This window comes from Drepanopeziza brunnea, assembly GCF_022702325.1.
Source record: "Drepanopeziza brunnea f. sp. 'multigermtubi' strain 214-2 chromosome Unknown ctg8, whole genome shotgun sequence".
Classification (NCBI taxonomy): Eukaryota; Fungi; Ascomycota; class Leotiomycetes; order Helotiales; family Drepanopezizaceae; genus Drepanopeziza; species Drepanopeziza brunnea.
This window is the reverse complement of record NW_027094071.1, coordinates 915,606-942,790: the sequence shown is the minus strand read 5'-3', so window position 1 is coordinate 942,790 and position 27,185 is coordinate 915,606. Positions and strand designations below refer to the sequence as shown.

At 48.9% G+C, this 27,185-nt stretch overlaps 8 protein-coding genes across 8 annotated transcripts; 4 read left to right on the top strand and 4 right to left on the bottom strand.

The window, feature by feature from the left end:
- Nucleotides 1-239: 239 nt before the first annotated feature.
- Nucleotides 240-1,188, bottom strand: L3040_005212 (uncharacterized protein; the record flags this gene model as incomplete). The annotated part of the gene is made up of 4 exons (XM_066157276.1): nt 240-382; nt 666-691; nt 772-866; nt 1,054-1,188. The coding sequence occupies 4 exons, from the start codon at nt 1,186-1,188 to the stop codon at nt 240-242; spliced, it is 399 nt and encodes a 132-aa protein (XP_066011587.1).
- Nucleotides 1,189-1,385: 197 nt separating this feature from the next.
- L3040_005211 (uncharacterized protein) lies at nt 1,386-3,102 on the bottom strand (the record flags this gene model as incomplete). Its single annotated transcript, XM_007297021.2, has 4 exons — nt 1,386-1,403; nt 1,571-1,587; nt 1,633-2,534; nt 2,600-3,102. The coding sequence occupies 4 exons, from the start codon at nt 3,100-3,102 to the stop codon at nt 1,386-1,388; spliced, it is 1,440 nt and encodes a 479-aa protein (XP_007297083.2).
- Nucleotides 3,103-3,568: 466 nt separating this feature from the next.
- L3040_005210 (uncharacterized protein) lies at nt 3,569-4,140 on the top strand (the record flags this gene model as incomplete). Its single annotated transcript, XM_007297020.2, has 2 exons — nt 3,569-3,862; nt 4,036-4,140. 2 exons carry the CDS (start codon nt 3,569-3,571, stop codon nt 4,138-4,140), a joined length of 399 nt encoding a protein of 132 aa, XP_007297082.1.
- A 2,308-nt stretch (nt 4,141-6,448) lies between these two features.
- On the top strand, nt 6,449-8,387 carry L3040_005209 (uncharacterized protein; the record flags this gene model as incomplete). The annotated part of the gene is made up of 7 exons (XM_007297019.2): nt 6,449-6,747; nt 6,832-6,895; nt 6,961-7,175; nt 7,233-7,374; nt 7,497-7,678; nt 7,797-8,129; nt 8,300-8,387. 7 exons carry the CDS (start codon nt 6,449-6,451, stop codon nt 8,385-8,387), a joined length of 1,323 nt encoding a protein of 440 aa, XP_007297081.2.
- Nucleotides 8,388-9,085: 698 nt separating this feature from the next.
- L3040_005208 (uncharacterized protein) lies at nt 9,086-9,965 on the bottom strand (the record flags this gene model as incomplete). The annotated part of the gene is made up of 2 exons (XM_007297018.2): nt 9,086-9,735; nt 9,809-9,965. 2 exons carry the CDS (start codon nt 9,963-9,965, stop codon nt 9,086-9,088), a joined length of 807 nt encoding a protein of 268 aa, XP_007297080.2.
- Nucleotides 9,966-12,097: 2,132 nt separating this feature from the next.
- L3040_005207 (uncharacterized protein) lies at nt 12,098-12,541 on the top strand (the record flags this gene model as incomplete). The annotated part of the gene is made up of 1 exon (XM_007297017.2): nt 12,098-12,541. The coding sequence occupies one exon, from the start codon at nt 12,098-12,100 to the stop codon at nt 12,539-12,541; it is 444 nt and encodes a 147-aa protein (XP_007297079.2).
- Nucleotides 12,542-16,367: 3,826 nt separating this feature from the next.
- On the bottom strand, nt 16,368-19,780 carry L3040_005206 (uncharacterized protein; the record flags this gene model as incomplete). Its single annotated transcript, XM_066157274.1, has 3 exons — nt 16,368-18,210; nt 18,267-18,833; nt 18,900-19,780. The coding sequence occupies 3 exons, from the start codon at nt 19,778-19,780 to the stop codon at nt 16,368-16,370; spliced, it is 3,291 nt and encodes a 1,096-aa protein (XP_066011586.1).
- A 1,567-nt stretch (nt 19,781-21,347) lies between these two features.
- L3040_005205 (uncharacterized protein) lies at nt 21,348-23,550 on the top strand (the record flags this gene model as incomplete). The annotated part of the gene is made up of 4 exons (XM_007297015.2): nt 21,348-21,540; nt 21,736-21,798; nt 21,918-22,668; nt 22,890-23,550. 4 exons carry the CDS (start codon nt 21,348-21,350, stop codon nt 23,548-23,550), a joined length of 1,668 nt encoding a protein of 555 aa, XP_007297077.2.
- Nucleotides 23,551-27,185: the final 3,635 nt, after the last annotated feature.

Here is a 27,185-nt window from a genome sequence, read left to right as displayed (position 1 = left end):
CCCGTTAAGATGTTCAATCCTTTCGCTGTTGGAAGAAGGCAATAGAGATACTTGCGTTTCTAGCATAACCGTCAGTCGAAAAGAAGAGAAAACCCTTTTGCATCAGCAATATCGTAATATTACGGACCTTGATTTTCGACTTATCTATAACCAACAGGCAGACTCGAAATAACGGAAGGTTAGGAGATGGACGGTTGAGGTCTAGCAGATCTGGCGCAACATGGTGCATGAGACGTTCCTCAGTGCTCGAAGGCATTGGCTGCAAACCTGCCATTTGCTCGTGACTTGAAGTAGCCTTGCTTGTTCATGTACGTACCGATGTTGTTCTTATCTGAAAGGTAATACTCGTAACTGAAAACGATTGCCAGATTAGCCAATGGAGCTATGGTGTGAAGGAGTGTTTCGTACAGAATTAAGGTCTAAGCGGATTTCCTATTCTGGTAAAATGAAGAGGAAATCTTACCGCATATATGTCTACCAGCGGAAGGACGCACAACTTCTCACGAGGAGTCTGCTTCAATCTTATTCTCCAAGATATGGAAGTCTTTGCAAGATGGCATCGACTAGTTGGGTGAGCATAGCCAGCCCGGATCTGCTTGAAAGTCGGTCAAACCCTCCGCAGGCTGGGAATCAGATGGGAAGGAGGAGAGAATTCCGTAAGTTACCATCCTGGTCGCTCGCCGAAATAAAGCTTTGTAATTCCTCGTTAGCAGCAATTCAAGACCGCGACAGAGTATTAAGAAGAGGAGAATGTTAGGAAGGCATACGTACAGATTATTCGACACCAGCCGAGTGCCCAGCAGTAATCGAATGGAAGCATGCCAATAGTTGCGAATAGATTCCAGCTGCTCTAGAGTAGAGTTGAGCTACAGGAGAAACATCTTTCCTCGAGATAATTGAAAATAAAAGCTCGTAAAAGCGGCGCTTTTATACTCTTGTCAGCATAGCGGATGCCCACACATCCTTTGTACACAGGCGCAAGACTGAAGAAGCCGAAAGTCTGTATCAATCGGAAAGGATAAGTAAGCATTGAATTATACTCCACACGCTCACCCAAGGAGTTGTTTGCAAGTCGACCAGGTCCCAGCGCATGCCTTGAAACATGTCTCGCCTTCGCATTGCCTTTGCAACGACTGCCGTTGGAAATATGAAATCCGGCATGAAGGTTTGCTGAGTTAATCGAAGCATGCTGGAAGAGGCAGAGACCTGCCGGAGAATACCGCGATTGTAGCAATATGATGAAAGAGAACAAAGCTGTTTGTATAAAGAAGATGGTAATACAGCGTCAACTGGTGGTATAGTGAAAGCGATAAATCTGCGCGAGAGCGAGTAGATGATTGTTTGTTGTTTAGCCTATAGCTATTCCGGAAAAGAAGCAACTCTGGCTATATTCTTGCAAAAGTCTAAACACAACCAGCTATCAGTATTTAAAAATCAGTGGATTTGACATATATCAAAAGGAAAGTAAGGTTACCGTGCAAAAATGAAAAGGATTTGACTAAAGTATAGCGGCGTGTACATCAAAGTGATAAGGCTGTTGAGAAGCGCGGAAAACAGAGGACGAACTTACTAAAGATCTACGCGACACTTGACAAAATCGCTACGCCAGAGCCACTTCCCCACGTTGATGACCTGCAATCAGAAATGCAAGTTCAAGAGCTTGCTTCTCGTTCAATCTTGGGTCGCAGAAACTGGTGTAGTTGAGAGACAGGTCGTCCTCGTTTAAGCCTTCGCTACCGCCAGTGCACTCAGTGACGGCCTCGCCAGTGAGCTCAAGATGAACTCCACCAAGATAGCTACCTTCTTCTTTGTGGACTGCGATAGTCTCTTGAAGCTCCGAAAGGATATCAGCGAATTGTCGTGTCTTAATGCCTGTAGAAGTGGATCTTGTGTTGCCGTGCATGGGATCGCACTGCCAGACCACGCTGCGGGCATACTCGCTACCTTCAACTGTCTTAATGTGTGTAGGAAGAAGGGATCGAACTTTGGACGCGCCGTAGCGTGTGATGAGTGTGATCTTGCCAACTTCAATAGCAGGGTTGAGCGTGCGGAGGAGGGTAAGGAGGTCGGAAGAGGAAGTTGTGGGACCTATCTTGACACCTATAGGGTTTGCAATGCCACGGAAGTATTCAATATGAGCGCCATCTATCTGTCTTGTACGGTCACCGACCCAGAGAAAATGTGCGGAAGTGTTGTAGTAGGATTTGGTGTCGTCTGAGACAGAGTTTGCACGTGATGAGGTTTTCGTAGGATTGTTGAGGAGACGAGTTAGACGTTGCTCGTAGTCGAGTAGGAGACCTTCATGAGAAGTGAAGAGGTCGACGGTTTGAAGTTGGCCTGCCGTGTCTGCTCCAACTGTGCGCATGAAGCGGAGGGAGTCCGTGATGGAGGAGACGATGGAGGAGTATTTAGCCTGTAGCTCTGGATCACGAACGTGTCCAAGTCCCCAGTCGAGAGGACGGTGCAGATCTGCGATTCCGGATGCAATAGACCCACGCATGAAGTTGAGAGTTGTTGCAGAGTGGAAGTAGGCACTAGTGAAGAAGAAGTGCTGGTCAGCGGATTGGGGGTCAGAAAGCAGAGAAGAGACAAGGCCTACCTGACAAGACGAGCTGGATCGAGAGATCGCTCATCTAGAGCGAAGCCATTCAAGATATCTCCTCTGAATGAAGGAGTCTCGACGCCGTTGACAAGCTCAGTAGGACTGGATCGAGGCTTTGCATACTGCCCAGCCATACGAGCAATGCGGACGACCGGCTTATTAGATCCCCAAATCAAGACCAAGCTCATCTGCAGCAGCAGCTTGATCTTCGACTCAATGGCATTCTCCTCGCAGTAGTCGAAGAGCTCTGCACAGTCTCCACCTTGGAGGAGGAAGGCCTTACCTAGAGCGACATCGCGAAGACTTGCCTTGAGTTTCTCTATTTCTGTGGGAGTGACAATGGGCGGGAGACGCTCCAGCTTTGCAAGTGACTTCTCTACGTTCTTCATGTCTTCATAGACGGCTTCTTGCTTGATTGGTTTCGAGGTCCAAGAGCTTGGAGACCACGCTGGCGCGGAGTCCAAGTCAGCGGACTTGGTAGTGCCATTGACGGAAGCCATAGAGCGAGCGAGCAGATGCTGTAGCTGTAGAGGTGATTATATCAATCGCGATGATTTGTTTTTGTGTGTTTGGGAGAAGATTCGAGATTGGATCAGAAGTTGGGAATGGAGGCAGATGGTGGAGGAGTTCGGAATATCTGGTCGACTGAATAACTCCGAACAAATTTGTGGGCTGGAATATTTCGGCCTGGCGGATCAGCTCTTGTTGCCTTAATTTCGGGTGCTACGGAGCTTTAGTGGAGGACCGGCTTGACTGCGGCTTGAAGCCGACTGGCCTGGCGCTGGACCGCCCCCGATAGCGCCTGGAGTTATGCCCCCCACCAGAATTGTTAATTCCAACGACGTCTCTGTTCATGGTCTCGAAATTACCATTTAAAATCATCTTCAATCCAGCTCCATCTCCAGACCCTCAGTTATTGTAAAGCTATTTTCTACAAACTCTCTCAGACAAGCCCTTATTCCTGCGATGGCCGAATCCCAGCCCCCTACTATAGTTGAGGGTGCGACAACAGGGGACATAGACGACGAGACCCCAGTAGCTGCAAAGTCTGCAGAGGATAGAAAGGCTGCTGCGGCTTTATCTTCCCTCGATACAAGAGAAGAGGAATCTGCCGGCAAGGATGTGGACCAAGAAGCTGTTAGGAAGGCTATGGAGAGACTTGGAGGTTCTGGAGCTACAAATGGAGTTGTCGCGAAGAAGGATGAGCAGAAGATTGTCAAAAAGTCTGTGAAAGTTGAGGCGGCAGATGTTGCTCTGGTAGTAAGTCAATAAAGTGATTCTCAAAGATATGCTCCGCATGCTTGATTTTCTGAGTCCTTAAGCAGTTGATAGTCTGTCTATTATTTCTGCTGCTGCAGACTTACTGAGACTCCCCCCTTTTTTCCAAAGCTTATTATATATTGGGTGGCTTTGCTAATAGTTATATTCTCCAGATTGAAGAACTGGAGTTGACAAAGGCCAAAGCCACGGACCTGCTAAAGGCCTATGAAGGAAGTGCGGAAAAGGCACTGAGGGCCTACATCACACCCGCAGCATAAGGACTGTGCTCAAAGAAGCAGAGGAAGTTTTGCTTTCTACATGGGACTTCGCATAGCATTGGAGTTCGGAGGTTACGAAGGCACGAAGGCATGATCTTTGCAGCATAGCAAGGCACACCCGACGCTTCCTTGATGGCGACTAGGAGAGACTCTGCATTGCTTGGAAGTCAAAATATACTTGCTCTTTCTGCAAACAAACAACTCCACCCCTTCTGCGCTTCTTTGCTTCTTCCCCTATGCTGGCGGCAACTTCATAACTCAATCGTGGACACTGGCTGACCAGTTACGAGCGGAAAGATATGACGGCTGATACTACGGAAGAAGCTCTCCAGCACTTGAAAATTTCGACCATGTAATTTATTGTCTTTCATTTATAGTAACACCGCCTTCGATGCTCTTTGGACGGATATCAGGGATTAACTTCTTGGTAAAATGGCTTATAGGCCCTAAATCTCAACATATCAAAGAGCCAGGACTGCTGGCTTCTCTCCAACAACCAGAGATCTAGGACCTCTTGGATATCCACCTCCTTCTAAGATGTAAAACAGCGCCTGTCGCGGCGCATCATAAGAAAGAGGCCGAGTTGCTGTGGTTGCATGCAGAGATCTGCAACACCAATAACAACAGCTACTCTCTTGCCAGTCCATGCATTCAAATGCTCGGCAATTTGTTTATTAAGACAGGCACGCTGGGCTACGAATATCATAGCAATGGAAATGGCATCTGATAGTCCGGCGACACAGGGACTTGAAAATAGAGAAGGTGACAGCAGAATGCGTTCTAAGAAACTCACCACAGCAGTAACTCCTCGTCGGCAAACAATACCTCACGCTCTCAGCGTTCTCTTTGCATAACCACAAATATGCCAACGGGTACACAGCATCCATTGGCATGTTTGAACGATTCTCTATTTCCAGCAGGCCATTGTTGTTCTGCAGTAGCACCTCGACTGTGTAGCACGAACCCATTCTAAAAACAGCCGCCCTGTTTGGTCTTTAATCACTGGACACGAGATCACCAGATCATGCGTCTCAAACTGTCATGAAGTACACTTACTGTTGCCAGTATCTCGCCGGTCTACACTCAGAGGCTATCCATTTTTCATCCTGTTTCCAATGCCAAACCAGATGCAGTATGTATAACTCTCTTACTCTCTCCATCCTCGTTCCAACATTCAGAGCCGTATAATATGCACTAGGGATCGTAAAGGTACCTTATATAAACCATCCCTCTCCCTTCTTCCCTGTCTCTCTCGCTAACAAAATCTAAGTAATGTTTCGGCGAAACGGCGAGCTGCATCTTACACCTGGACTGCGGCCATCGAAGGAGGCTTACTTGCGATCGCACAGCATCGAGCCGCTCAACGTATGTTGATCTTCGGCGCCCCTGCTTCTGCATACGATGCGTTGTTCCGTGCTCTGGTCTGCAGCCTCTACCGCCCATCCTTGCTTGTATCGCTGGTTTTGATCCCACGAAGGATGAACTGGACAAAGGTACCTGATCCTTGGGACCTATCAGTTTGGGTTCTTCGGACGAGGATTTTAGGTAATACTTGGGTAAAAGAAATGGAGAGACTGTCCCTGGCTGCTGAAGATATGCTGTATCTAACGTGCGTACCCGCGATGCATGAACTCAAATGCAGGTGGGTGCAATATATCTTGATATAAAGAAGTAGCACAAGCTTCAGCATCTTATCTTATGCCCACTCTTTCCATCCGTCTTTCATTCCAGTGCTTCTTTTTATCTTATACGTAGCTTTTAATTTGGCATTTCACATCTTCTCCTAATGCGCCCATTGAGTAAGTCCTTGTGCTACCCTTCAGACGACCGAACAGTCTCGCTAAGCCTCAATTCAGAAGTGAGGCCATAAACAACAGAATCCCTACCAAACACACGCTCGACTTTAACCTATCTTCACAACGCTATTCAATATATACTCCCTACGCCTCGATCTTCCCTTCCTGATGCCCCTTATAAAACACAGCTTCCGAGACTCGATGTCTTTAACTAGAAGTATTATATCTCGAGACCCATCCTGCTTTCAGTAATAGGTTTGCTCCCTCGTCAGCGACTATTCCGTTGCGAACTTACCTTGATAGGAATTTCGCTCGTCCATACGCCACTGTCAAAAGGTAGCAGCAAAACTTGGCAGCAACGCAGCTCGTTGACACGCCGCTATCAACCGCGATAGCAACGTCCCTCGACAGCAACGTCCCTCGACAGCAACATCCCTTGACATCAAGGTCCCTCGTCGATATACCACTGTCAACAACAAACACACTCTCGTCCCTCTTGTGCAACCGCAAATATGCCGCACCAACCGTGCTGGGTGCCTTTTGTTTACTTCACTTGTCTTTTCCTCGCCTGCATCATCGCAGGCCTCATCGTAACCTTCCTCCCGTCGCATACAGAGCAAACCAGCCGCAAGATTTTGACACGCGCTCTAGCTGCTATCGACTTTCGCAACTGGCTGCGATATGGTGCGCACTCTCTAACAGAGGGTAACGTGCTCAGGAAGCGTGGAAATACAAGTCCGACCCGCAACGAGCTTCTGTGGAATTCTGTTGGCTTTGGGATTGTGGCGTACATCTCTTTCCTCTTGCGCATGTAAGTCTCCTTCTCCTCTCTATCGCTCAGGAAGAGAGATCGGAGACCTTGAGATGGGAAGAGCAGTTCTGACGGGAACAATAGGCTCAACCGCGGCTGGGTCTTGAGGAAGATCCAGATCGAAGACTATGGCATGTGTATCGTGATTGTAAGTTCTTTCCCCCATGGGCGAATCATCGCCTGGATTCACTCGAGCTTTGCTGATCTTCACAGATCTTCTTTACCAACCTTCTAATTTGGGTCAACGTCTCCGCCCGCTTCGATACCAACCTGTACCCTTCAGAGCAAGAGGCCGCCATCCTCGCTGATCCCCAAGAAGTCGCAGATCGCGTTTTCGGCTCCAAGATCGTCATTGCACTGGAACAATCCATGCTTCTCACCACCTGGGGCTGCAAGCTGTGCATCTGGGCTTTCCTCTTCCGCGTCCAGTGAGCCAGTCCGCTTCTCTTCTGAACCCTGAGTTCAATACTGACGGCAGATACCAGCCGGAAAACCCGTTACGAAATCATGCTGCACTTCCTCCTACTCTACATCTTCGTCGGCCTCTTGGTAATTGAAGTTCTTTACTTCTTTTTGTTCTGCACGCCCTTCGCGCAATATTGGGCTGTCCCTGTCGAGAACTCCGAGGTGAGTTTTCGAGCCTTCTCTCCTTGCTTGAAAGAAATGCCATCTTCAGGCCCAAGATTCTCCTGTCAATCTCCAACCCCGAACTGTGGCAAAGTCCAGCGCTAACATATACTCTGACAAAGTGCGCCACTTACCACATGTACTCCATCGTGCAGATGAGCTTCAACGTCTCTTCCGACATCCTCCTCGTCATGTCACCCATGCCCCTCGTCTGGAAGACCAAGCTGCCACTCAAGCGGAAATTGATCCTCACAGCCGTCTTCTCCCTCGCTTCCCTCACCATAGCCTGCGCCATCATGAACAAGTAAGCCATATCTTCCCTTCCCTCTCCTCTCCTACACACACACAAAAAAAGACGAAATACGCCAAAAGTGTCGTATATCCCTAGACCCCAAAACCATCCAACTGACCAACGCGAATAGATTCTATAACTTCGCCTCCCCCGATACCACCATCTACCAGATCTGGTACCTGCGCGAGGCCTCCGTGAGCGTCACCGTCGCCAACCTGATCTGCATCTGGCAGCTCCTGCAGCACTGCTTCCAGTTCCGCTCCTTCGACGACACCCGCATCGACATCCGCGACGACAACGGCGCGGCGCAGGTGCGTCGCGCCCGGACTTGGACGTGGCGGCGACCGACGGGCGTGATACCGTCGAAGACCGACGGCAGCAGAAACAGCACGCTCCGCACCGCCGATACCGAGTTGGAGGCCCAGGCCCAGGCGCCGAGGGGAGGACCGCTGGGCCGTGACGAGTACGTAACATTGATCTCTCCTGGGCCTCTCATCCCTTTCCATCCATCCATCCATCCATCCATCCATCCATCCTCCCATCCACACATCTCATCCTCTTCCCTCGATCTCAAAGATGTGTTGAATGATCTTCTCAAAAATGTACTTGCTAAACTCCCCGTGGCAACTGCAGACGGCGCAACACGCAGTTTACCCTGACCGGCGACGACGGCGACGCCGGCCCGGCCATCTTGTACCGCTCGTATTATAACATTTCTTGAGGCGCCGGGTCGCTTCCCTCGTCGCTTTCCTGGTCTTCTGTAACGAGCAGCTAACTAGTCTACGCGGCGCGATCGGATTTCCTGCGAGGCCCCTGCCCTGTGAGGGCAGGGCAGAGGATAGAGGAGAAAAATCAAAACGGGGTAGGATGGGGTTCACCTAATCTCGCGGGCCGGGGTATCAACCAAGGAGGAATTTGAAGATTTCCGCAAGCGAGCGAGCTTCTTTTTACACGTGACAGATAGCTAGCTAGCTAGCTAGATACATAGATTGATCGGCTAGCGAAGAAGATATGTAAGAAGGAGAAAAAGAAAGAAAGAAAGTATAGAGATAAGACGTGAAGGAGAAGAAGAAGAAGAAGAAAAGTGTCAAAGGGAGGCGCGACACAGGCTGGCGCAGACAGGCAGGCAGCTAGGTAGGGATGATTATTTAGCTTAGACAAAATTTCTCTTCTTCTCATAACGGCATCATCTTCCCATCATCCCTCTTGTATTTCCGGATACGTACACTCCTCCCCGTCTTGGATGTGCGCATGTACAGCTTGGAGGGGGAAAAAAAAGAAAACACGTTTCCCAGCTCCGCTCGCACTTAGGCGAGGAATGTTGGTACCGATAAATACATGCGTCCCCTCTTCTTATTACTGGATGATTCATAAAGATGATGAAAATGAAATGTATAAATGCATAGATATACAAGCACCTTAGATACACTCGCCGGGAAGGCTCGACTCGTCGACGCTGACGAACGGCGCCATGACGCCCTTGGAGCACAGCACCGCCTTGACGTACAGCTCGGCGATGAGTTTGCTGCCGTCTGGGCTCGGGTGAGTGTAGTCGACGGGGTAGAACACGTCGACCTTCTCCTTCCCCAGGCGCATGAACTCGTTGGCCACGTACTGGCCGTGGTCGATGAAGCTGGCGGCCTCCCCGAGGCTCTCCACGACCTGCTTGCTCAGGTCGGTGAAGCGGGTCGGCGTGTACTCGCACTTGCCGGACTGGCAGATGTTCTTGGGCGTGGGCGAGGAGATGATGACCCTCGCGCCCGCATCGATCATCTTCTTGCCCGCCTCTCGCATGTAGGTCGGGTAGGTCTGGACGACCTCACCATCCTTGTCCGAGATACACGTCTCGTCGCCGGAGCCGCTGCAGGCCGATCGCCCGTTGTCGTTTTTCCGGGGCGAGCCCACGTCGTTGTGGCCGAAGGAGATGATGACAAAGTCACCGGGCTTGACCACCTTGAGTATCTCGTCGAATCGGCCCTCCCTGGTGAACGACCGGGCGGAGCGGCCCCCGATGGCCCTGTTCACGACCTCGATGCCCTCTAGGTATTTGGAGAAGAATTGGCCCCAGCCTGAAGGAGAAGTCACACGGTTAGCGAGCCAGTCATACTGAGATCGGGTGGGGGGGGGGGAAGGCATGCGGACCTGTAGTGGGGGAGCTACTGCGTGCCTTGGCCATGGTCGAGTCACCGGCCAGATACACCGTGGGCTCCGACGTGGCATAACGCTTTGTGAGCTCCTCTGATGGAGCCGCGGAAGCGAGGACAGCCAGCAAGGCCGGGACGATAAATACGGACTTCATGATGATCGAACGAACGCAAGTAATATATGAGGATATAGATTCGAAAGTTGAGCGGTTTAAAAGTTCTGAGAGTGAATGTAGCGATTGTAGAAAGTGGAACGATGGCAAAAAGACCGGCTTAGAGCTGAACGAAAGTGTTGACTTGCTGAATATAAGGAGCGACAGGATAAGATTTAGAACGTCAAAGGGTACGAGCGAGTAGCGGTACTTATCCCGAATGATGGAGTCCCAAGCAGGCGGCTATGGCAATAGAGTTCTGCATCTGCTTAGTACTACTACTACTATATCAGGGCCCTGTAATTTGCTTTTTAGGCTCGCCGAAACGAGAAGTCAATAAACCGGAGACGAGTGGCTGGGGTGCGCCTTGATCAAGCGTTGGCGAACCCTATACCACGAAGCCGGATGCCTCCCCCCCCTTTCCAAAGAGGAAACAAGTTTCACTTGAGGCAACGAGACATGGTGAAAGACATGGCTGTTGTTTGTACAAGCATTCTCTTATCTTTGTAGTAGTATCTCTTCTCTCACGTCGTCGTGTGGGGTAATATCATTTTTCTCGGATGAAAGTTGAGCATTGACAAGGGCTCCGAGGTAGAACGTATATCGACCAGGCCATTAACCCAATTAGGTAATATCCCCTTCTCCGGTGGAGCTGCGCCTCAAGACCAGCGGGGCCCGGATAGCTCGGCAATGGTTTGAATATGCGCAGTACGTAGTACTACGTAATTTGATGGCCAAGGGGAAAAAAAAGTGTAGAAAGACAACGCTTCCAAGTCTTCGTTTTTCAATCTACGCTATTCAACGCAGATTATTATTACAATTTTATAGGTGGCAAATTACATAAACAGTCGTAAATGAGGTGGTGCTAAGGTCGAGTTGTCGATTAATTCAAAGAAGTTGGTTCAACGAAGAAAAGAGGTTTGCGAGTACTCCGGAATGAGATTCTCGATTAATACTCTCCCCCCCCATGAATAAATGTCGAAAGTATAATTTCGCAAGGGATCTTACCAAGGCTTGAACCAATCAACTTATAAGGATTCAGCTTTGAAAATTATCTTTGAGCCAGTATTTAGTCTATACAGTGGAGTTGACAGGGCTTTGAGCCATTAAGAAACCACCGCTCTATGATTTATGGGCCTAAACTGGGTCCGACATTTATTCATGGGGGGGGAGAGTAGCGCTAATACTGTATTACCGCCCCCCTAAAAACGTAGTACAACGTAGCCTCCAATAAATCGGAGAAGCGTCCTCTTGGATCGGGAATATAGCATAGCAAAAGTGTATGTATCGAATTGATTCGAAATCTCATCGATGAGTATACTACTAATAGTAGTAACTCTGCTTCTTCTACCTTTTCTTTTAGCTTCAATATTCCAGCCGAGAAAAATACGTAGTACGTAGTACTACGTAGTATAACCGTGCGGTAATAATATCGGCAACCGGCTACTCTTGGTTTTAGTTCAGACACTTACTGACCTTCTTAACTTGACTGTGGCCGAGAGCTTTCAGGTTTCTACTACTACTAATTCCTGACGATGATTCTCGAAAAACCTAATTTCCTTCTACGTAGGAGTGTAAAAAAAACCCCTTGTTTCGAATTACCTCTGGCCTGCCTTGTAAGAAGTATATTGCTCGTCGTACGTACGTAGTAGTACTACGTACTGTACGTGTATTTTTCATACTATCCACCCCCGCATGAATACATGTCAAAGGAATAACTTCGCAAGGGATCTTACCAGGGCTTAAACCAATCAACTTATAGGAGTCCAGCCTTGAGAAGTATATTCAGGTCAGTTTTAAGTCTGTATAAAAGAGTTGGCAGGGCTTTAGGCCATTCAGAAACAGCCGCTCTATGATTTATGGGCCTAAACTGGTTCCGACATGTACGTAGTATTCAGGGGGAGGATAGTATCAGCGATAGAAAGTATATATACGAAATTGCCGAACCACCTCGTAAATACAATTATATAAGATGAGCTGTTCCCCTCCACACTTTTACTCTGATCACACACAATCATCATCTATTATCATCACAGTGCTTTATAGTCTTCCTATAGGCTCAATCTTCTTAAAAGCTCAACCTTTCTATAAGCTCAATTCGTCAAAAACGATCGCCTTGATATACCAACTCCACAATGCGTTTCAATAGCAACCTCTTCTTGCTCGCCTCCCTCTTCGGCGTCGGAACCGCCCTCCGCCGAAGCTGCAAACCCGACGACACCGACCCCGACAACTCCGGCAACGGTTGGTATACCGTCACGCGTAACGACAACCTACAAAAAGTCGCGTTAGATTTTTGCAGTAAGGGAACAGATTTGGCAAAGTTGAACGTTGGCACCCCCTTCTATGACGGAAATATTTACACAGTTCCTTGCAAAATACGACGACGCGATTGCGCTAGGATCCCGGGCAGTGATTATGGGTATTACACGGTCGTTGATGGCGACCTGTTCAACGCCATTGCGAGTGATTTCTGCGCCGACACTACTAGTTTAAAATCGTTGAACCCCGACACTGTCAAGAAGGACAACTCAATTACCCCCGGCTCTATCCTCCGGGTTCCTTGCGGTTGGAATTAGGTAGCTACATTGAAAGCTTTATCCGCTCGCTCGCTCTGCACATTGCGCGGCTACGATGGGCACGGGATTAGTGACGGACTAAGTTGTAGATTGGACTCTGCTTTGAAGTTGAGATCTATAAGGCAGTTGGACTGCCTTTTTTATTTTCTTCGACATTAGGGTTGAGCTCAATGTATTTCCAGAAGAAAGAAGTTAGTGGATAAAAACTAAGTCTGTCTTTATTATAAGCTGTTAAGGACCTGATTATCAACAAATTAAAACATGGTATCGACGATTATAATCCGCAAATTGGTTTTAAAAATAACGTGTCTTTATATACTATGTACTACTCGTACCCTTAAGTTCATTGAAGCTATCTCCAATTAAGAAGAGTTGTTCAGGAAGCGTGGGGTTCGATCGAAGAGGATAGAGTTGTTGCTTTGATTAGAACTATGAGACAGCGTTCTTTAGACGTACCGCTAATCGCGGCGGAGGGCTGGTACACAGCCTGGTAGAATAAAAGCTTGCAAAAACAGCGAGAACCTACCCTGTACTCCGAACGTGTGCAAAGGAAGTAGTAGTACAACGTACTACGTATACCGTAACCATCAATCGTAAAGCGGTGGTCTCTGAATGGTTCAAAGCCCTGTCAACTCTATTGCCCAGAATAAATACTTCGTACTTGCGTGAAGTTAGTATTCAAGTTTTTCAAGGCGGAATCTTTATACGTAGTAGAAGGATTGGTTTGAGCCTTGGTAAGAGAGGCCTTGCGAAATTATACTTTGTGCGTAGCAGCGCTCAGCTGACTCGACGCACGTGCTCAGCTAGCCGTAACGCAAATCGTACGCATGCGTATATTTGAGTATAAGCTAACTGGAAGCAGGGGCTTAGCCGACTATGAATAAGAATCGTGCGCAAGTTGTGACTTTCCTCTTTATTCTTAACCTTTTGAACTTAAGAATAGCTTCATTTTGGAATTTTGATCGTAGGTTATCTATAGGTTGAGACTGGCTCCCACGCTTTCCCATTGATAATTTGTATTAGTCGGACTTTTGCCGGGCCATCGCTTGAGGCGCAGAAGTAGGTATTACCTGCTTGGGTTAGGAGTACAGTCGATATACCGGTACTAGTTGAAGTTTAACAAGTCCGTCGAGGCCATACGGATCGATCGATCCCTTCGTTGCATAGCGCTCCCATAGGAAATGAAATCATTGATTGATTGTATACCGTAGCTTTCGTTCTCTTGGAAGCGAGGTCGGGGATTGATTGAGGAGAGAGAAAGAGAGGCGGAGAATGGGAGAATTGGAGATGGAGAGAGAGAGAGAAAGAGATGAACTCGCGCTCTTCTTGAAACATCTGGTCGCGAAGTAGTACCTTGGCAATATACGTTGTGCTGTACCACAACTAATAGTAGCAGTATTATCTGTAAGGAACCAGAAGTTCCAGGCTGGAGCGGATTCGATCAGATGGTTGTTGTTCAAACTTCTATACAGGGGCTGGCGACAGCCAAGACCTCCCCCTTTCTTTAAATTGTCATTGGCGTTACTTACCGGTATTCTACTGCTCGCTACAAGTGGTATACTCCGTACGGAGTTACGTCTATTCCCCGACGTTTCTTGACTCGCTCGTCCTTGGATGCGTATTCGACGAATCTGAAGGAGATGGGGAGAAGTATATATATCAATTGGGAACACGAAAACAAATTCGTTCAAAATAGATGATACTGTACTATGAAACAAGGAATATTGAAAAGCTCGGCTCGGTGGAAGACCGGCGTGGGCTCTCTTCTGGAAGCGCGCTAGTATAAAAAATATATACATATACATACATTTATATAAATATAATTGAATGGAAAAGACACGAGACCGCGGACGACGGCCTGGAAGAATATCCGGTTCGGACGCCGAGGTTACCTATCTACGGAGGAGTATCTACTATCTTGAGTACATACTTTCGAAATTAGTACGTAGTATACTCTGTACAGAGGTACTACCAAGTACGTAGTACGTAGTACGGCGTATAACGGTGAAGTGCTATAACCTTTGCTATTCCACAGCCACTATTTTAACCTAATGGAGCAGTAGCCTGACCTTAATACAAAGTAGAGGATTACTCCGTAAGGCATTTCGAGATTCTATACTTAGTATAAGGTTCCGTGCTTACGCTCAGGTTATTGCTTAATTAGGTTAGAATAGTGGCTGTGGAGTAGCAAGGCTACAACAATTCACCGTTGTACCTCCGTAAGTTCCAGAATATTTCTTAGCTTTACGCAGTCAAAATGCTCGCTTTCGGTCCTACGACGTTGGATTTCGCTCGCTGAATCATCTTCTTCTCGCTTCTCTACCTTGAAAGCTAGCCCTTACCGCGCACGGCTTGCCATGCACTCATTCAAATTAGAGAGTACGGCATATATTAGTACTAGGGGCAAAAGAAAACTGCATTTAATTACAGAGTATATGTGTGTGCGGTGAAGAGAAGTTAGGTTAGATTTCCTTTAATGTGAATCTGCTACTACAACTATCTGCACAAGAAGATGAACTGCTCGAGGTATATCCGTCACAGCTGGCAGCTTCCCGAATCAGACATTACATTCTTATTTTATCCTCTATGAAGTATCGCCTAATGTTGGAATATCGGGTTCTACTCGTATTCCTCTGTATGGACTAGCCTCTTGGCTGGTCTCTTGGCTACTCCTTTGCTATAGCTCTCAGTACTCTCATACCTAATCTACTATACCTTCTACTACTACACCTTCTGCACTCCTGATTCTATCACCTAAGGAGCAGAAAATCCACTCAGTTTCTATACGACCCATGCTTGGAAACAAAGGTAGCCTTAAAATATCGTTGGCCTTGCGAGCTGTAGAACTATCCAGATAGATAGAGAGAGAGCGTTCTAGCTAGCGATTCTTCTCGTTTGCACGTGATTTAACCATTACCCTCTTCTCTTTCTCTCTGAAAGATTAAAACTTTCTTATCAAATACCCCTTCCTCCCTATATCATCTCTTCTTTCCACGACCCATTCCTTACCCTACGATTAACCAAGTGCCTTGAACAGAGAAGCAAATCATTAATCAAATAATATTTAAAAACATAACAAGTCATCCCCTTCCTTCACTCCCCCCTTCCCCCTCTTTCCAACGCCTCCATTACCCATCGCTCAAAGCTGCTTTCTACCTCTGACCTCTCGAGCAAAGTTTCATGGATCCGTTGAACATACTATACCAGATCTTACTTTACGCACTGCGTTCAGTTCCCAGCTCCTTTTGGTTTTTTTGTAGTTTATTTTTCATATGTATCGGACCTTTTTCCTTTTCTCCGTTTGTACTTTTTCCTTTTTACTTTTTTTCTTCTTTTCTTTTCTTCTTTTCCTCTTTTTTTCTTTTTCTCTTTGAATAAGCTATTCAACTCGTTTCGTCCAGAATGTTAAATCTGCTCGCAGTACGATTTTCTTACTAGAATGCAGAAACAGGCTTCGTCTAGGTTATCAGTTCTTTTTTCAATATAATTATTTTTTGCTAGGTTTTGATGTTATTTACAGCGCCTGGAAAGTAAAGAAGTGTTTGGTTTGCTATCGTTTCTTTTTCGTTTCCTTTTCATTTCTTTTTCATTAAAGAAAGAATTTGAATGGTTTCAAGATTTGAAGTATTTTTCATTTTGATCGTTCTGTTTAGATTATGGCACGATCTTTAATAAAAGCTTGCGAAATTGATTTGACAGAAGAAACCAAATCATCATTGGAAATGCAGTTCAGGACCTAATCAGATGAAACGATATTAGATTAACTACTTACTCCCTGCAGATGCAATGGACATTATCCCGCTAACCGAATCTCCGTATCCTTTCATTACCAAACCCCACTTCCATTCCCATTCCTATTCCCGTTCGCTCCATTCGCCCCATTCGCCCCAACCCCCACCACTACCGGGACACCATACCCCTCGTCCTCGTCATACTCCAGCGTGAGCGTCGTCGGGACGGGGCTCTCAGCCGCGTTGCAATCCAGATACTTGCGCATCTTGAGCCCCGTGAGCTCGTGCTCGGCGACCATGAACGCGCCCCGCTTCCCCTTCGCGCGCCGGAGATTCTTCAGCTTGAAGACCTCCTTGAGCGTCGCGGCGAGGCTGCACCCTACCATGCGCGCGCCGTAGCAGGCGTGCAGGCCGTGGCCGAGTAGGATGTAGTCCCCGAGCGGGCGGTGCGGGTCGAGCTTCTCCGGGCGGGGGAACTGGGCCGGGTCCATAGCGGCCGAGGAGGTGGCGACGAGGACGGTGCGGCCGGCGGGGATGGAGACGGGCCCGCGCGCGCCGTCGATGACGGTCACGTCGCGGGCGGCGACCCGGGGGAGGCCCGGCACGATGCTGGCGTGGCGCATGCCCTCGAAGACGAAGCCGAGCAGCTCGCGGTCCGAGGCGGCGTCGTCCTGGTGGGCCAGCTCGGCGATCCGCGCCTTGTATTGCTCGTAGCCGGGGCGGAGATAGAGCTCGATGAGGAGGGAGGCTTGCTGCGTGAGGTTCCCGATGACGCCGGCGCCGATGCAAAGGCAGTCGCCGACCAGGTCGCCGACGGGGAGCTTGGTGGCGTTCAGGGCGTGGTAGAGTCGGTCTGCCTCGGGGCCGACCTCGAAGGCAGAGCCCTTGGCGAGCCAGTCGACGAGTCCTTCGGTGAAGCCTTGCTGGGTCTTGAGATGGGCCTCGAAGATTGGTCGGAGGGCATCGCCCGCTTGCATGGCGCCGGCTCGAAGCCCGAACTCGTTTGCCGGGATGATGTTGAAGCTCTGGTACATAAATGTTACGATGAACGCTTTGAAAGCCTCGGGGATCGACACCAGGCCGCCCGGATACTGCTCGGTCTTGAGCGGAATGGCAAATCGTTGCGCCAGCCAGAGGACGGGCGTGACATTGGTCACGTCCCGAACGATGTCGATTGACCTCCGGGCGCTGTTTGAGTACTTAAGCGAGGACTTCTTGATGAGCTGGGCGACGTTGGTCCGGAAAAACTTGGTCATGTTGCCCTCGAAGTCGTCTTCGAACATGACCTTATGGAGGATTGCCGACCGCTCATCGTGTCTCTTCGCATCATCCCATCCAAGCATGAACTCGTGGCCATTCGTGCAATCCCGAATGGCTTTTTGGTATATGACGCGGAAATTCTCGCGATCCTCGAACACTTTCTTGCAGCCCTCGTGGGTGTGGATTCCGATGACGTCCATCCCGCTGGGTGGCCTCTCCAAGCTGTACTGCAGGATGGTCTTGTTCTGCTTCAGTATCCCTTGGGCGGCTGTCGGAGTGTAGAACGGAAGCAGCACGTATGGTGATGTGCCAGTCCAGGCACCTGGAAGCGCATTGAACAGCAGATATGGCATGATCCCCCCATACGCGCCTGGCACGGGAGCTTGCAGCTTAGAGAAGCCCCAGTCGGTCAGAGTGCTACCGTTGAAATCGTAACTTAAGAACCTATCACCTCGAATCAGGGCAACGGCATCGTTCAGGATCCCTCGCCCGGTGGTCTGACCAGGGCAGACTCCGCTACCAGGCACCGCGGGCTTTGTCACTTCGGCCATCAGGCCAGGATACAGCTCGAGGTTGTCAATATGGCCGTACAGCAACCGAGCCCTCCGCGCGGTCTCTTTCTCCGGATTCCAGTCCTCGAAGGTCTCATACGGCTTGAGATTGAGGTATTTTCGGAATCTGTGGACGTCGGTCAGCGTTCATCGCGCACATGATTTCCACGTTTCGTGACCTACTCATTGAGTGTGCAAACATTGAAGGTATCCCGTGCTTGTATCTGACCCAAGATTTCCACAATCTTCATCGAGGCCGGAGTACTGTGCGCTCCGAAAGCATGAGCTGGCTCATTGATACAATCTTTGATAACCTCCGCCAGCTGAACATCGTCAAACTTGCCATCCGGACCCCTTTCCAGGCCACCGAATGTCCATTCCCTGGCTGGCTTGGACATCAAGGCATGTCCTCGCTTCTTTAACATCCCCATGAACTTCTCTGTTGTGAGATCATCCATTGACTTGAGGCCGGGTATGTCACTGTTGACAACCCATTCCATCCAGTCATTGTCGGCAGCACTGAGTGCGGCATGCCAATGGTAAAGAACAGCGAATTCGACCGAGCAGACGTTTCCAGTTCCTCGCTCGACCCGTCTGCCACCTTTCTTAATTTCAGCGGCGAGATCCAGAGACCAGGTCGAGTTGGCCCGTGGAGTGTTGAGAATCGCGGCCACGTAGTCCCGCAAGACCACGGATGCAAAATAGCCAACATTGATGTTGCGCGTGATCTGGAAGATGTCTTCATCTTGTCTGGGCGATGGCTTAGTACCTCTGCCCAGAGGGGTTTGTGTGGGGGAGGAGGAAAAAAAAACTCACGCCTTCTTTTCCTCCTCGCTTAGAGTATCCCAAGGCTTGTACTTCCCATCCGCGTTGATCGTCAACAAGTTCTGGGCTATGTGATTGTGGTTCCGTGAGAACATCAGCAGAACGGCAACCACACCCGGCGGCATCATCATGATCCTCTCGGACGCGATCGAGTCCGGGTAAATCGTCCCATTCTCGTACGTCCTCACCCGCGCCTGCTCCTTGATGGTGTTCCCATATAAGGTGCTCAAGTCGGCATAACTCGACGTCTCATTGATCCAGGGAGTCTCGCGCGATGTCTGGAAACACTCGTGGATGACCACCGTCGCAAAGGAGAAGAACAGACGGTTCAGGCCAGAGGGGTGCGGGCGGAACGGGCCCGTCCGCTTCAGGAGCTGGTCGAAGACGAGTTCGGGATCGGGGAGGTTCGGCCCCTGGCTCTTGAGCGGGGGCACCGAGCGCGAGTAGGGCGAGCCGGCTTTCCCCATCTCCGAGTCCCACGGACTGTTGCCGCCTCCGTCGTGTCGTCGGTACCTGACTGTCGGCCCAACGAGCGTTGGGGGCGGATGGGGAAGATCGTGGTAAAGCAAGGCAATGAACTCATCCGAGATCTTCTTGCTCAAGCCGCTGTCTAAGGAGAGGGTTTGAAGCATGCTGACGCCGTGCTCGAGGAGCAGCTCCTTGTCGTCCATGGGTTCGCCAGAAGCGAGCGTGGAGAATGCTTGGGCCACAGTTGCGGCCTGGCCAGGGTTGAGTGTGAGAAGATCTTTGACGATGGATGTCTTTTCTGCTGCCACGGGCGGAGCTGCTTCGGCGTCGGTCTTGCCATCTGGGGCTTTACTGGGCTTTCGTCTAATGGTGCCCAGCAATGATTTGAGGTTGTTAGGAGCCATGGTATCGTGTCATCGATGCTTCGGTATGGGATGATGAGGTAGGCAGGTAAGTATATTTCGGATAAAGTCCAATTGAATAGGTCCTTCCTCGGTAGACGGTTCTGGTCTGGTCTGGTCTGATCTGATCTGATCTGATCTGATCGTTCACGAGTTGAAGTTCCTTGACCTTGACATTGGTATTGTGGTATTGAATAGAGAGAGTGTAGATGGTATTTAGACGGAATTCCAGGGAAATAACTTGGGACTGGGACGGGGGGACGAGGAAGACGCAACCCCAAAAGCTTCAAGTGGAACCCAGGGCAAGAAGCTTGTCACATTTCATTCGCTGTCACTCAATTGATCGCCTCTCCTTTTATTTGTTGATCGAACACGGCAGTAGTGCTGCATTGTATGTCTTAGGCGTTACAAGGACTTGACACCTTTGTGCAGCTCGAGCTCTCCTCCGCGTATTGTGCTCCCTCCTTTTTTGTTGAAGTAATGGATTTTCTTTTTCAATTGGAGAATACTAATAATGAAATATTGAAATAGCGATTAATTAGCTTAGAATATATGTATATGTGGATATGATCGATGCAAGGATTATCCATTGCTGCTGCTGCTGCTTGCGAGAGCTTTGGTTGATACTGCAAGCTCTTTGTTCAGCTGGTGGACGACCGACGACGATCCAATACTGCTTTCTGCGTCCCGCGTGAGGGTGGTGTTGCATAGGAGGAGAAAAGAGGCTGGCTGAGATTCGTCCTTTTGTCCAACTAACCGAGGTGAGAGAGAGAAGTGCACGTAGAAGCTGTCTGTCGTACATGCATGCGGTGTGTCGTCAAACCAGAGACAATTGATATCTCTTTAGCAATCAACGGAGCTAGTTTCGAGTCATTCCATTCCATTGCGCAGCTGTGGAGCTGAAAACCGAAACTGGGCTTGCAATACCGACGAGAGCCATTGGTTTTACTTAGAAAAAGACCAGACGCGATTTCGCAGATCATGTATCACCCCCCGCTATTTCTTTCTGTGCGTCGGTACGGACCGCTTGCTTTCCTGCACTGATGTACGGACAGAGTACCAGCTGCATCAGCTTGCATAACATAAGCGAACATCCCGAGCTCGCTAAAATGTTTTGTTTCTCGTCGATGATGGACAAGCGAGCGAGCAAGCGAGCGTACAATGCCTTGCATGTTATGTCTATCACACACACAGATCGCATCGGAGGGGAGGGATTGGCGGGTTGGGTTGGACGGGTGCGGCTTGCTGGGAGATGGAGACTGAGTGATAGACAGACAGGTGACATGACAGACAGCTTTGGAGCACAGAAAGGCAGACAGCTATCGCCCATCATATATCGTGGACGAAAAGCATTGTCTGCTAGGAGAGAGATATATACTATCGAGAGACATACGTACATACACACATACATACATACCGTACCATGACCACTCGAGTACAACAAGAACAGCAATAACAAGAGGAACAGCCACAAGAACACTGGCGACCAAAATCCTATCCCAGCCAGACCTGTATCGATCGAGGCCGCCGCGACAGTTCTGTAGCCCCAGCTACGACTGATACCGCTACCATGGCAAGCACGAGTCCCCAGCTCCCACAAACCATTCGTGCAGTACGGGACTCGAGCGCTCCATATCCCCACATCCGCACCCTGGTGATCTGCCTCGACGGCACTGGCGACAAGTTCGACAACGATAATAGTAATGTAGTTAACTTTGTTGCTTGCTTGAAGAAGGATGATCCGTCGCAGGTAACCTATGTAGGTTTGTTCGTTCGCTCGTTCGTTGCCCGCACTGGCGAGGGCTTTGATCTCGCCTATTTATTTTGAAAGAGAGCTTCTCGACCTCTTCTCAATATCCTCTTCCTACCATACTGATAAATTTCACAGTACCGTAAGCTATCGATCGAGGTACCCTTATCTCTTCAGCTAGACATTTGCTGACGCTCCCGTTATCCAGAGTCGGGAATTGGCACCTACGATGGCCACGGCCTTAAGGGAGGGATTTCCGCCGCTGTCGATAGTGAGTATCTCCCTCTTCGCTTCTCGCCTCGTTCACAGAGTAGATTTCAAGCAAGCATGCTCCGAGCATACAAACTCATCTCTCAGGATACTTCAAGCTGACCCCCACCCCTTCCACAGTGGCCGTCGGATCCGGCCTCGGCATCCACATCAAAGACGCCTACCGCTTCCTCATGCAGACCTACCGCGAGGGCGACCGGATCTGCCTCCTCGGCTTCTCGCGGGGCTCGTACACGGTGCGGTGCCTAGCCGGCATGCTGCACAAGGTCGGCCTCCTCCCGAAGCACAACATGGCGCAGGTGAACTTCGCCTACAACTTCTACAAGAACAACTCACCCGAGGGCTGGGCCATGAGCGGCGAGTTCAAGCGCACCTTCTGCATCGACGTGAACGTCTACTTCGTCGGCGTGTGGGACTGCGTCGCGAGCGTCGGCTTCATCCCGCGGAAGCTGCCCTTCGGAAAGAGCCCGACGAACTCCATCTGCTACTTCCGCCACGCCATAGCGCTGGACGAGCATCGCGCGAAGTTCAAGGTCTGCCACTACGTGCACGCCAATCCGAACGATGCGCAGAAGACGCAGCCGGTGGGGGAGAAGTTGAGGCAGGAGACGGATCAGGATGTTGGTCGTCTGTATCGGCTGTTCAGTTCTTGTTTTGGGATGAAGCCGACGCCAGGCGTGGACGATGACGAGGAGGAGACGGCAAGGAAAAGATCGGGCTCGAATGCGGGATCTAAGAAGAAGAAGGAAAAGGAGAAGGAAAAGGATGTCGACCAGGAAGACCTGGAGCAGGAGTTCGAGAAGGCCGATCAGGCGTCGTCGTCGCACGGCCATACCACGGACTCCAAGGAGGTGTGGTTCGCAGGATGCCAGTAAGTGATGATTTTGCAACGTCTCCTTCCTTCCCCTTTCCTTTCAGACAGTCGAGTCCAGTCCCAAGATGCTACCCATCGCTCAAACATCGACCTCTCATTCCCGTTCAAAGTTCAAACGAAAAGCCCTTTCCACTCTCCAGCATCGACACCATCCGGATTCCCCAGATTCCCCAACGATTCACTCAGACCAACTAACCAACTCCTCTTCACTCGCACAGTGCAGACGTCGGCGGCGGCGCCGTCCCCAACGGTGAGCGACACATGCTCTCGCGCATCCCCCTTCGCTGGATGCTTCGCCAAAGCTTCGAGTGCAACAGTGGCATCCTATTCAACACGGCCGCCCTGGCCGAGACGGGCATCGACGTCCCGACGCTCTGGCCCGTCTACCAGACGCCCACGAAGCCCGTCCTCGGGCCCTCGCCGCGCACCGTGTCGGCCTTTGAGAGCGGCGCCTTGCCGCCTTTGAGCAGGCGGTCCACGGCCCTGGGCGTGGATGCGAAGAGGACGAATGCAAGCATAAACGGAAAAGAGGGAGCGAAAGAGGGAGGAGGAGAAGAAGGAGGAGGAGAAAGTACATTCGACCTCCTTCCCGAGCAAGTCGAGGACTACTTCGATGCGCTAGCGCCCATGAACGACCAGCTGGTCATGGCCAAGGGGTGGTGGGTGCTGGAGTTCTGGCCTGTCAAGGTCCGGGTGCAGCGGAAGGGAAGCGAGGAATGGCGCAAGGTGGTGCGCATGAATATGGGCCGCTTCCGGGCCGTCAGGGAGCTGGAGCCGAGCATGCACTGGACGGTGGAGAAGAGGATTGAGGAGTTGAAGGGCGCGTATCGCGTTCGGAATGTGGTGGATAAGGAGACGAGGTGGGTTGTTGCTGTTTGAAGATGGGGAAGTGGAGTTAGAAGGAGGGAAGGTCGGCTACATATATGTGTATATATATATCAGTTGTTTGTATGTAGGTAGTCGATGGAGCGTGGATGGACAATAGAAAGAAGCGAGATCAAGTAAATAAAAATCCACCATTACTATACCTCACTACTGAGCAACAAACAAAGCCAATACCAAAACCCACAAAGCGATAATTTTGACCCGTCTGCGACATCTCGGAAACTGTACCCGGGCCCTTAATTCGACTAAATGAAAGGGTCCTTCACTGTGAACCAAGATTGGCAACGGGAAAGCAAAAAGCAAAACCAAAAGCAAAACCAAAAGCAAAACCAAAAGCAAAACCAAAAGGCAAAGGAGAATATGCAATACTCCTCAAATCATTTTAAAACTAATACAATTCCCGAATTTTTATACACTATGCTAGTTTTGCACCGTTTCTTTTTCTTTTCTCTTTTTTTTTTCTCTTTGCATATGTTATCCCATCCCCTGGCATCCCATCATATCCGCCAATCTATCGAAGACGGACGAGAGACCTCCACTCGCTTTGTCAAACAGGCATGGAAGCTTTGCTCCATAATTTTTTTTTTTTGAAAAAAAAAAAAAAGTATCTCTTTCGGTATCCAGCTCCGTTTACCCATCCCATATCCTACTTTACTCTACCTTACCTTATCCTTTAGTCCAACTCCGGTTTATAAAAACTGACGTAAAACCTTTTTTAAAAAAAAAAAAAAAAAAAAAAACTAGAGTTTTCTGTAGCACGGTTTGTAAAAACTGATATTTTGAAACCAAAAATTTGATCGATTTTAAACAAAGATTTTTTTGATCTGTATGTCTCGTGATTTCGATACGTCATCATCTTTTTAGATCTTTCAAAAGCTATATTCACGTGGATCTACTACTTTGTTTCGGGAGGCTACGATTCTTTACCTGTATGAGGTGCCTTCTACAAATCTTCAGCACTCTCTTGCGGCAGAGAGTCAGGGGAACCGAAATTGAACTATCGATATGTGACGTCTCTTCCAAGAAAAATACTTTTAGTGGCGGTTCTGGACCTCTTTTTCCCTTCTTTTCGAACACTACACCGATTACGATCTATACCTGACGGGTATACCGACTGAAAAGACTAAGAGGGTTTGCGATAAAAGAGGAACGAGTATAAAAGACAAAATAAGAAGAGCTTAGTTCGATTAATCGAAAACACGGTATTGCGCTTTCGAAAAAGCGGTCTGCAAACATACCGGTTCTATACAAGGGCTACGAACGCGAACCTTTTTAGCTCTACGATAAAAGAGAACGATGTTTGTATTTATACGGATCGAGGCCGCCCGTAAGGCTATACGTAGTGGATAGTTGACGAGAGAAAACTCGGCGCACATTACTATGAATTGCTTTTAAGGGGTTTATAAGGTGTTTACAATCCCTTTACTTAGCACGTCGCCGTACCCTATGGGAAGTCCTAGGGTCCAAGCATTGCGTTTTGGATACCCGCCAGACGTTAATAAATATAACAACAACAAGTACTACTTCGTTTCGAGCGCCTTATTATCGATAAAAAGAAAGTGGCAAAAGTGGATTGAACTATTGAAATCACCTAGTGGCTTAGCTAACGTACAAAGTCATACGAAGTAAACTGACTTCAAAACAACCTCTTGACTCTTGAGGTGATTCTCCAGTTCTCCACGGATTCGTATGGATTGGGAAACAGTTATTCATAACCCGTTTCTGAAGTCAATTTTTACGTTGGACCAAACACTAACTTACGCTCAGTTTTCAAAAGCCAGGTACCGGTAGGCGCCCTATCTCTCTCTTCCCTGTGGTTCGGACCTCTGGGAAACCCCGAAGAAAAAAAGACTTATGTAAATCCTTTTTGTCCTGCCAGCGTAGCGGACCCGACCTGACCCGACCCGACCTGGCCAGCCTAGTCTAGTCTGGCTGCGGATCCGCCGACTGGAACAGAAGCAGCCCTGCGGCAAGCGAGCGACATGGTACTACGGAGTAAGAGCAAGCAAGCAAGCGAGGCTTGGCAATTAAAGCATAAAGTAAACATTCCGATGTCGGAGTAAATACCCCACCTTCTACATCCTATCTCGCTAAAAATAAACCGAAGACATACAGATAGGTATACTCCGTGAAGAATACCACATCAGTATCAGCAGCAGCATAGGCCAACTTACAAGGAGAGAGAAAGAAGGAGAAGGAGAAGGAGATGAAGGACGAAGTCATCAGTATGAATAATTATTTGTTTATTTATTTAACTCGCGCTTCGTTACTGAACTGCGAACCGTTGTGGATGGATATTTGTTTGTTCATGCAGTTGTAACTTACGTTTCATCACTGACCTGCTTACTTTCTCTCTCTCTCCCCCCTCCCTCTCTCTGAATCATACCACGGTACAGGCCTAAGTATTACCCCTCGAGGGTGCCTTAAAAGTTTAGTTTCCACTTTAAACCCCCTGTTTTCCATACCCTCGAGGGGTAATACTTACGCCTGCGACGTAGTAGCTGACGAGGCTCCGAACCCTAGTAGCCTATCCATGCACGCACGCACGCATGCGCGCCCGGGTCCCAATAACCCTATTGAATGAAACGGGCATCAGGATGAATCCAACTCCACTTTTTCACTTCCTTCCTAGTTCCATGGGAGAAAAAAAAAGAAGAAAAAAAAAAATTAGAAAGCGAAAAAGGAAAAGACAAAAAGATAACAAAACGGGTGATGCAAATCCATTCCTGAGAGAGAGAGAAAGATCTACTCCGGAGACCTCAGGAATTTAAAAACCAAAAAGCCGATTGCTGATTAAGCCGAGAATTATGAGAATCGAAAAGAGAAAGAAGAACAAAAGAATTAAAAAATCAAATTCCAGAGTTGTAGATCCGATACCCTTTCCCTTCTTCACTCACCTGTAACCTGGATTACCTTCCTTTCGCTTCCTCCCCCGTCCCGACCCGTCCCGACAGAAAAAAAAAAGGAGTTTGGTCAGTCGGTTGATCGCCTTCCTTACAGTATGATACAGCGTTGATAAGCGTTTTTCTTGGAAACCTGGACGGATAACAGCACGGAGAATTTCCAGACGCACGTGCTCCAGGAAGTGGTTAACTTGTACGTACTAAGTACAGATCCACCCCGACCCATGGAAAAATAAGATTGAGAGATTACCGTCCTTGGCTCCCGCGCTTGGCAAGGGATGCACAAAAGCTTCGCTCGCTTCGCTTCTTCTTGTTTTGCTTGACTGTTTACTTCCTCTTCAAGTTTCAAGCTTTTTTTTCTCCTGTTTTTTTTTATGTTGTGTTCTCACTTGTGGAATGCAATGGAACGAACTCCATGCAAAACAAAAGAGCTAGAAGGGGGGAGGATCTGTAAGCCAGAAGATAAGAAACCAAAACAATGGCTCTTGAGCAACAGAGTAAAAGTGCCGTACACTATCTACGGAGTATCCCATCACATTTCGTCACAATTGCGTCACGGAAGTAAACCCATGATAGTTCAAGCCGCAAAACGCGCCGCAAGACGCCGTAGTGTGGTGTTTCGTTTGTTTATTTGCATCCACGCCAAGACGGTAGGAGTCTCGCCAAAGCATCCCAACTCCTACTGCAGGAGGGCCCAAGAGAAAAGAGGGCATCGGTCCAGGCGCG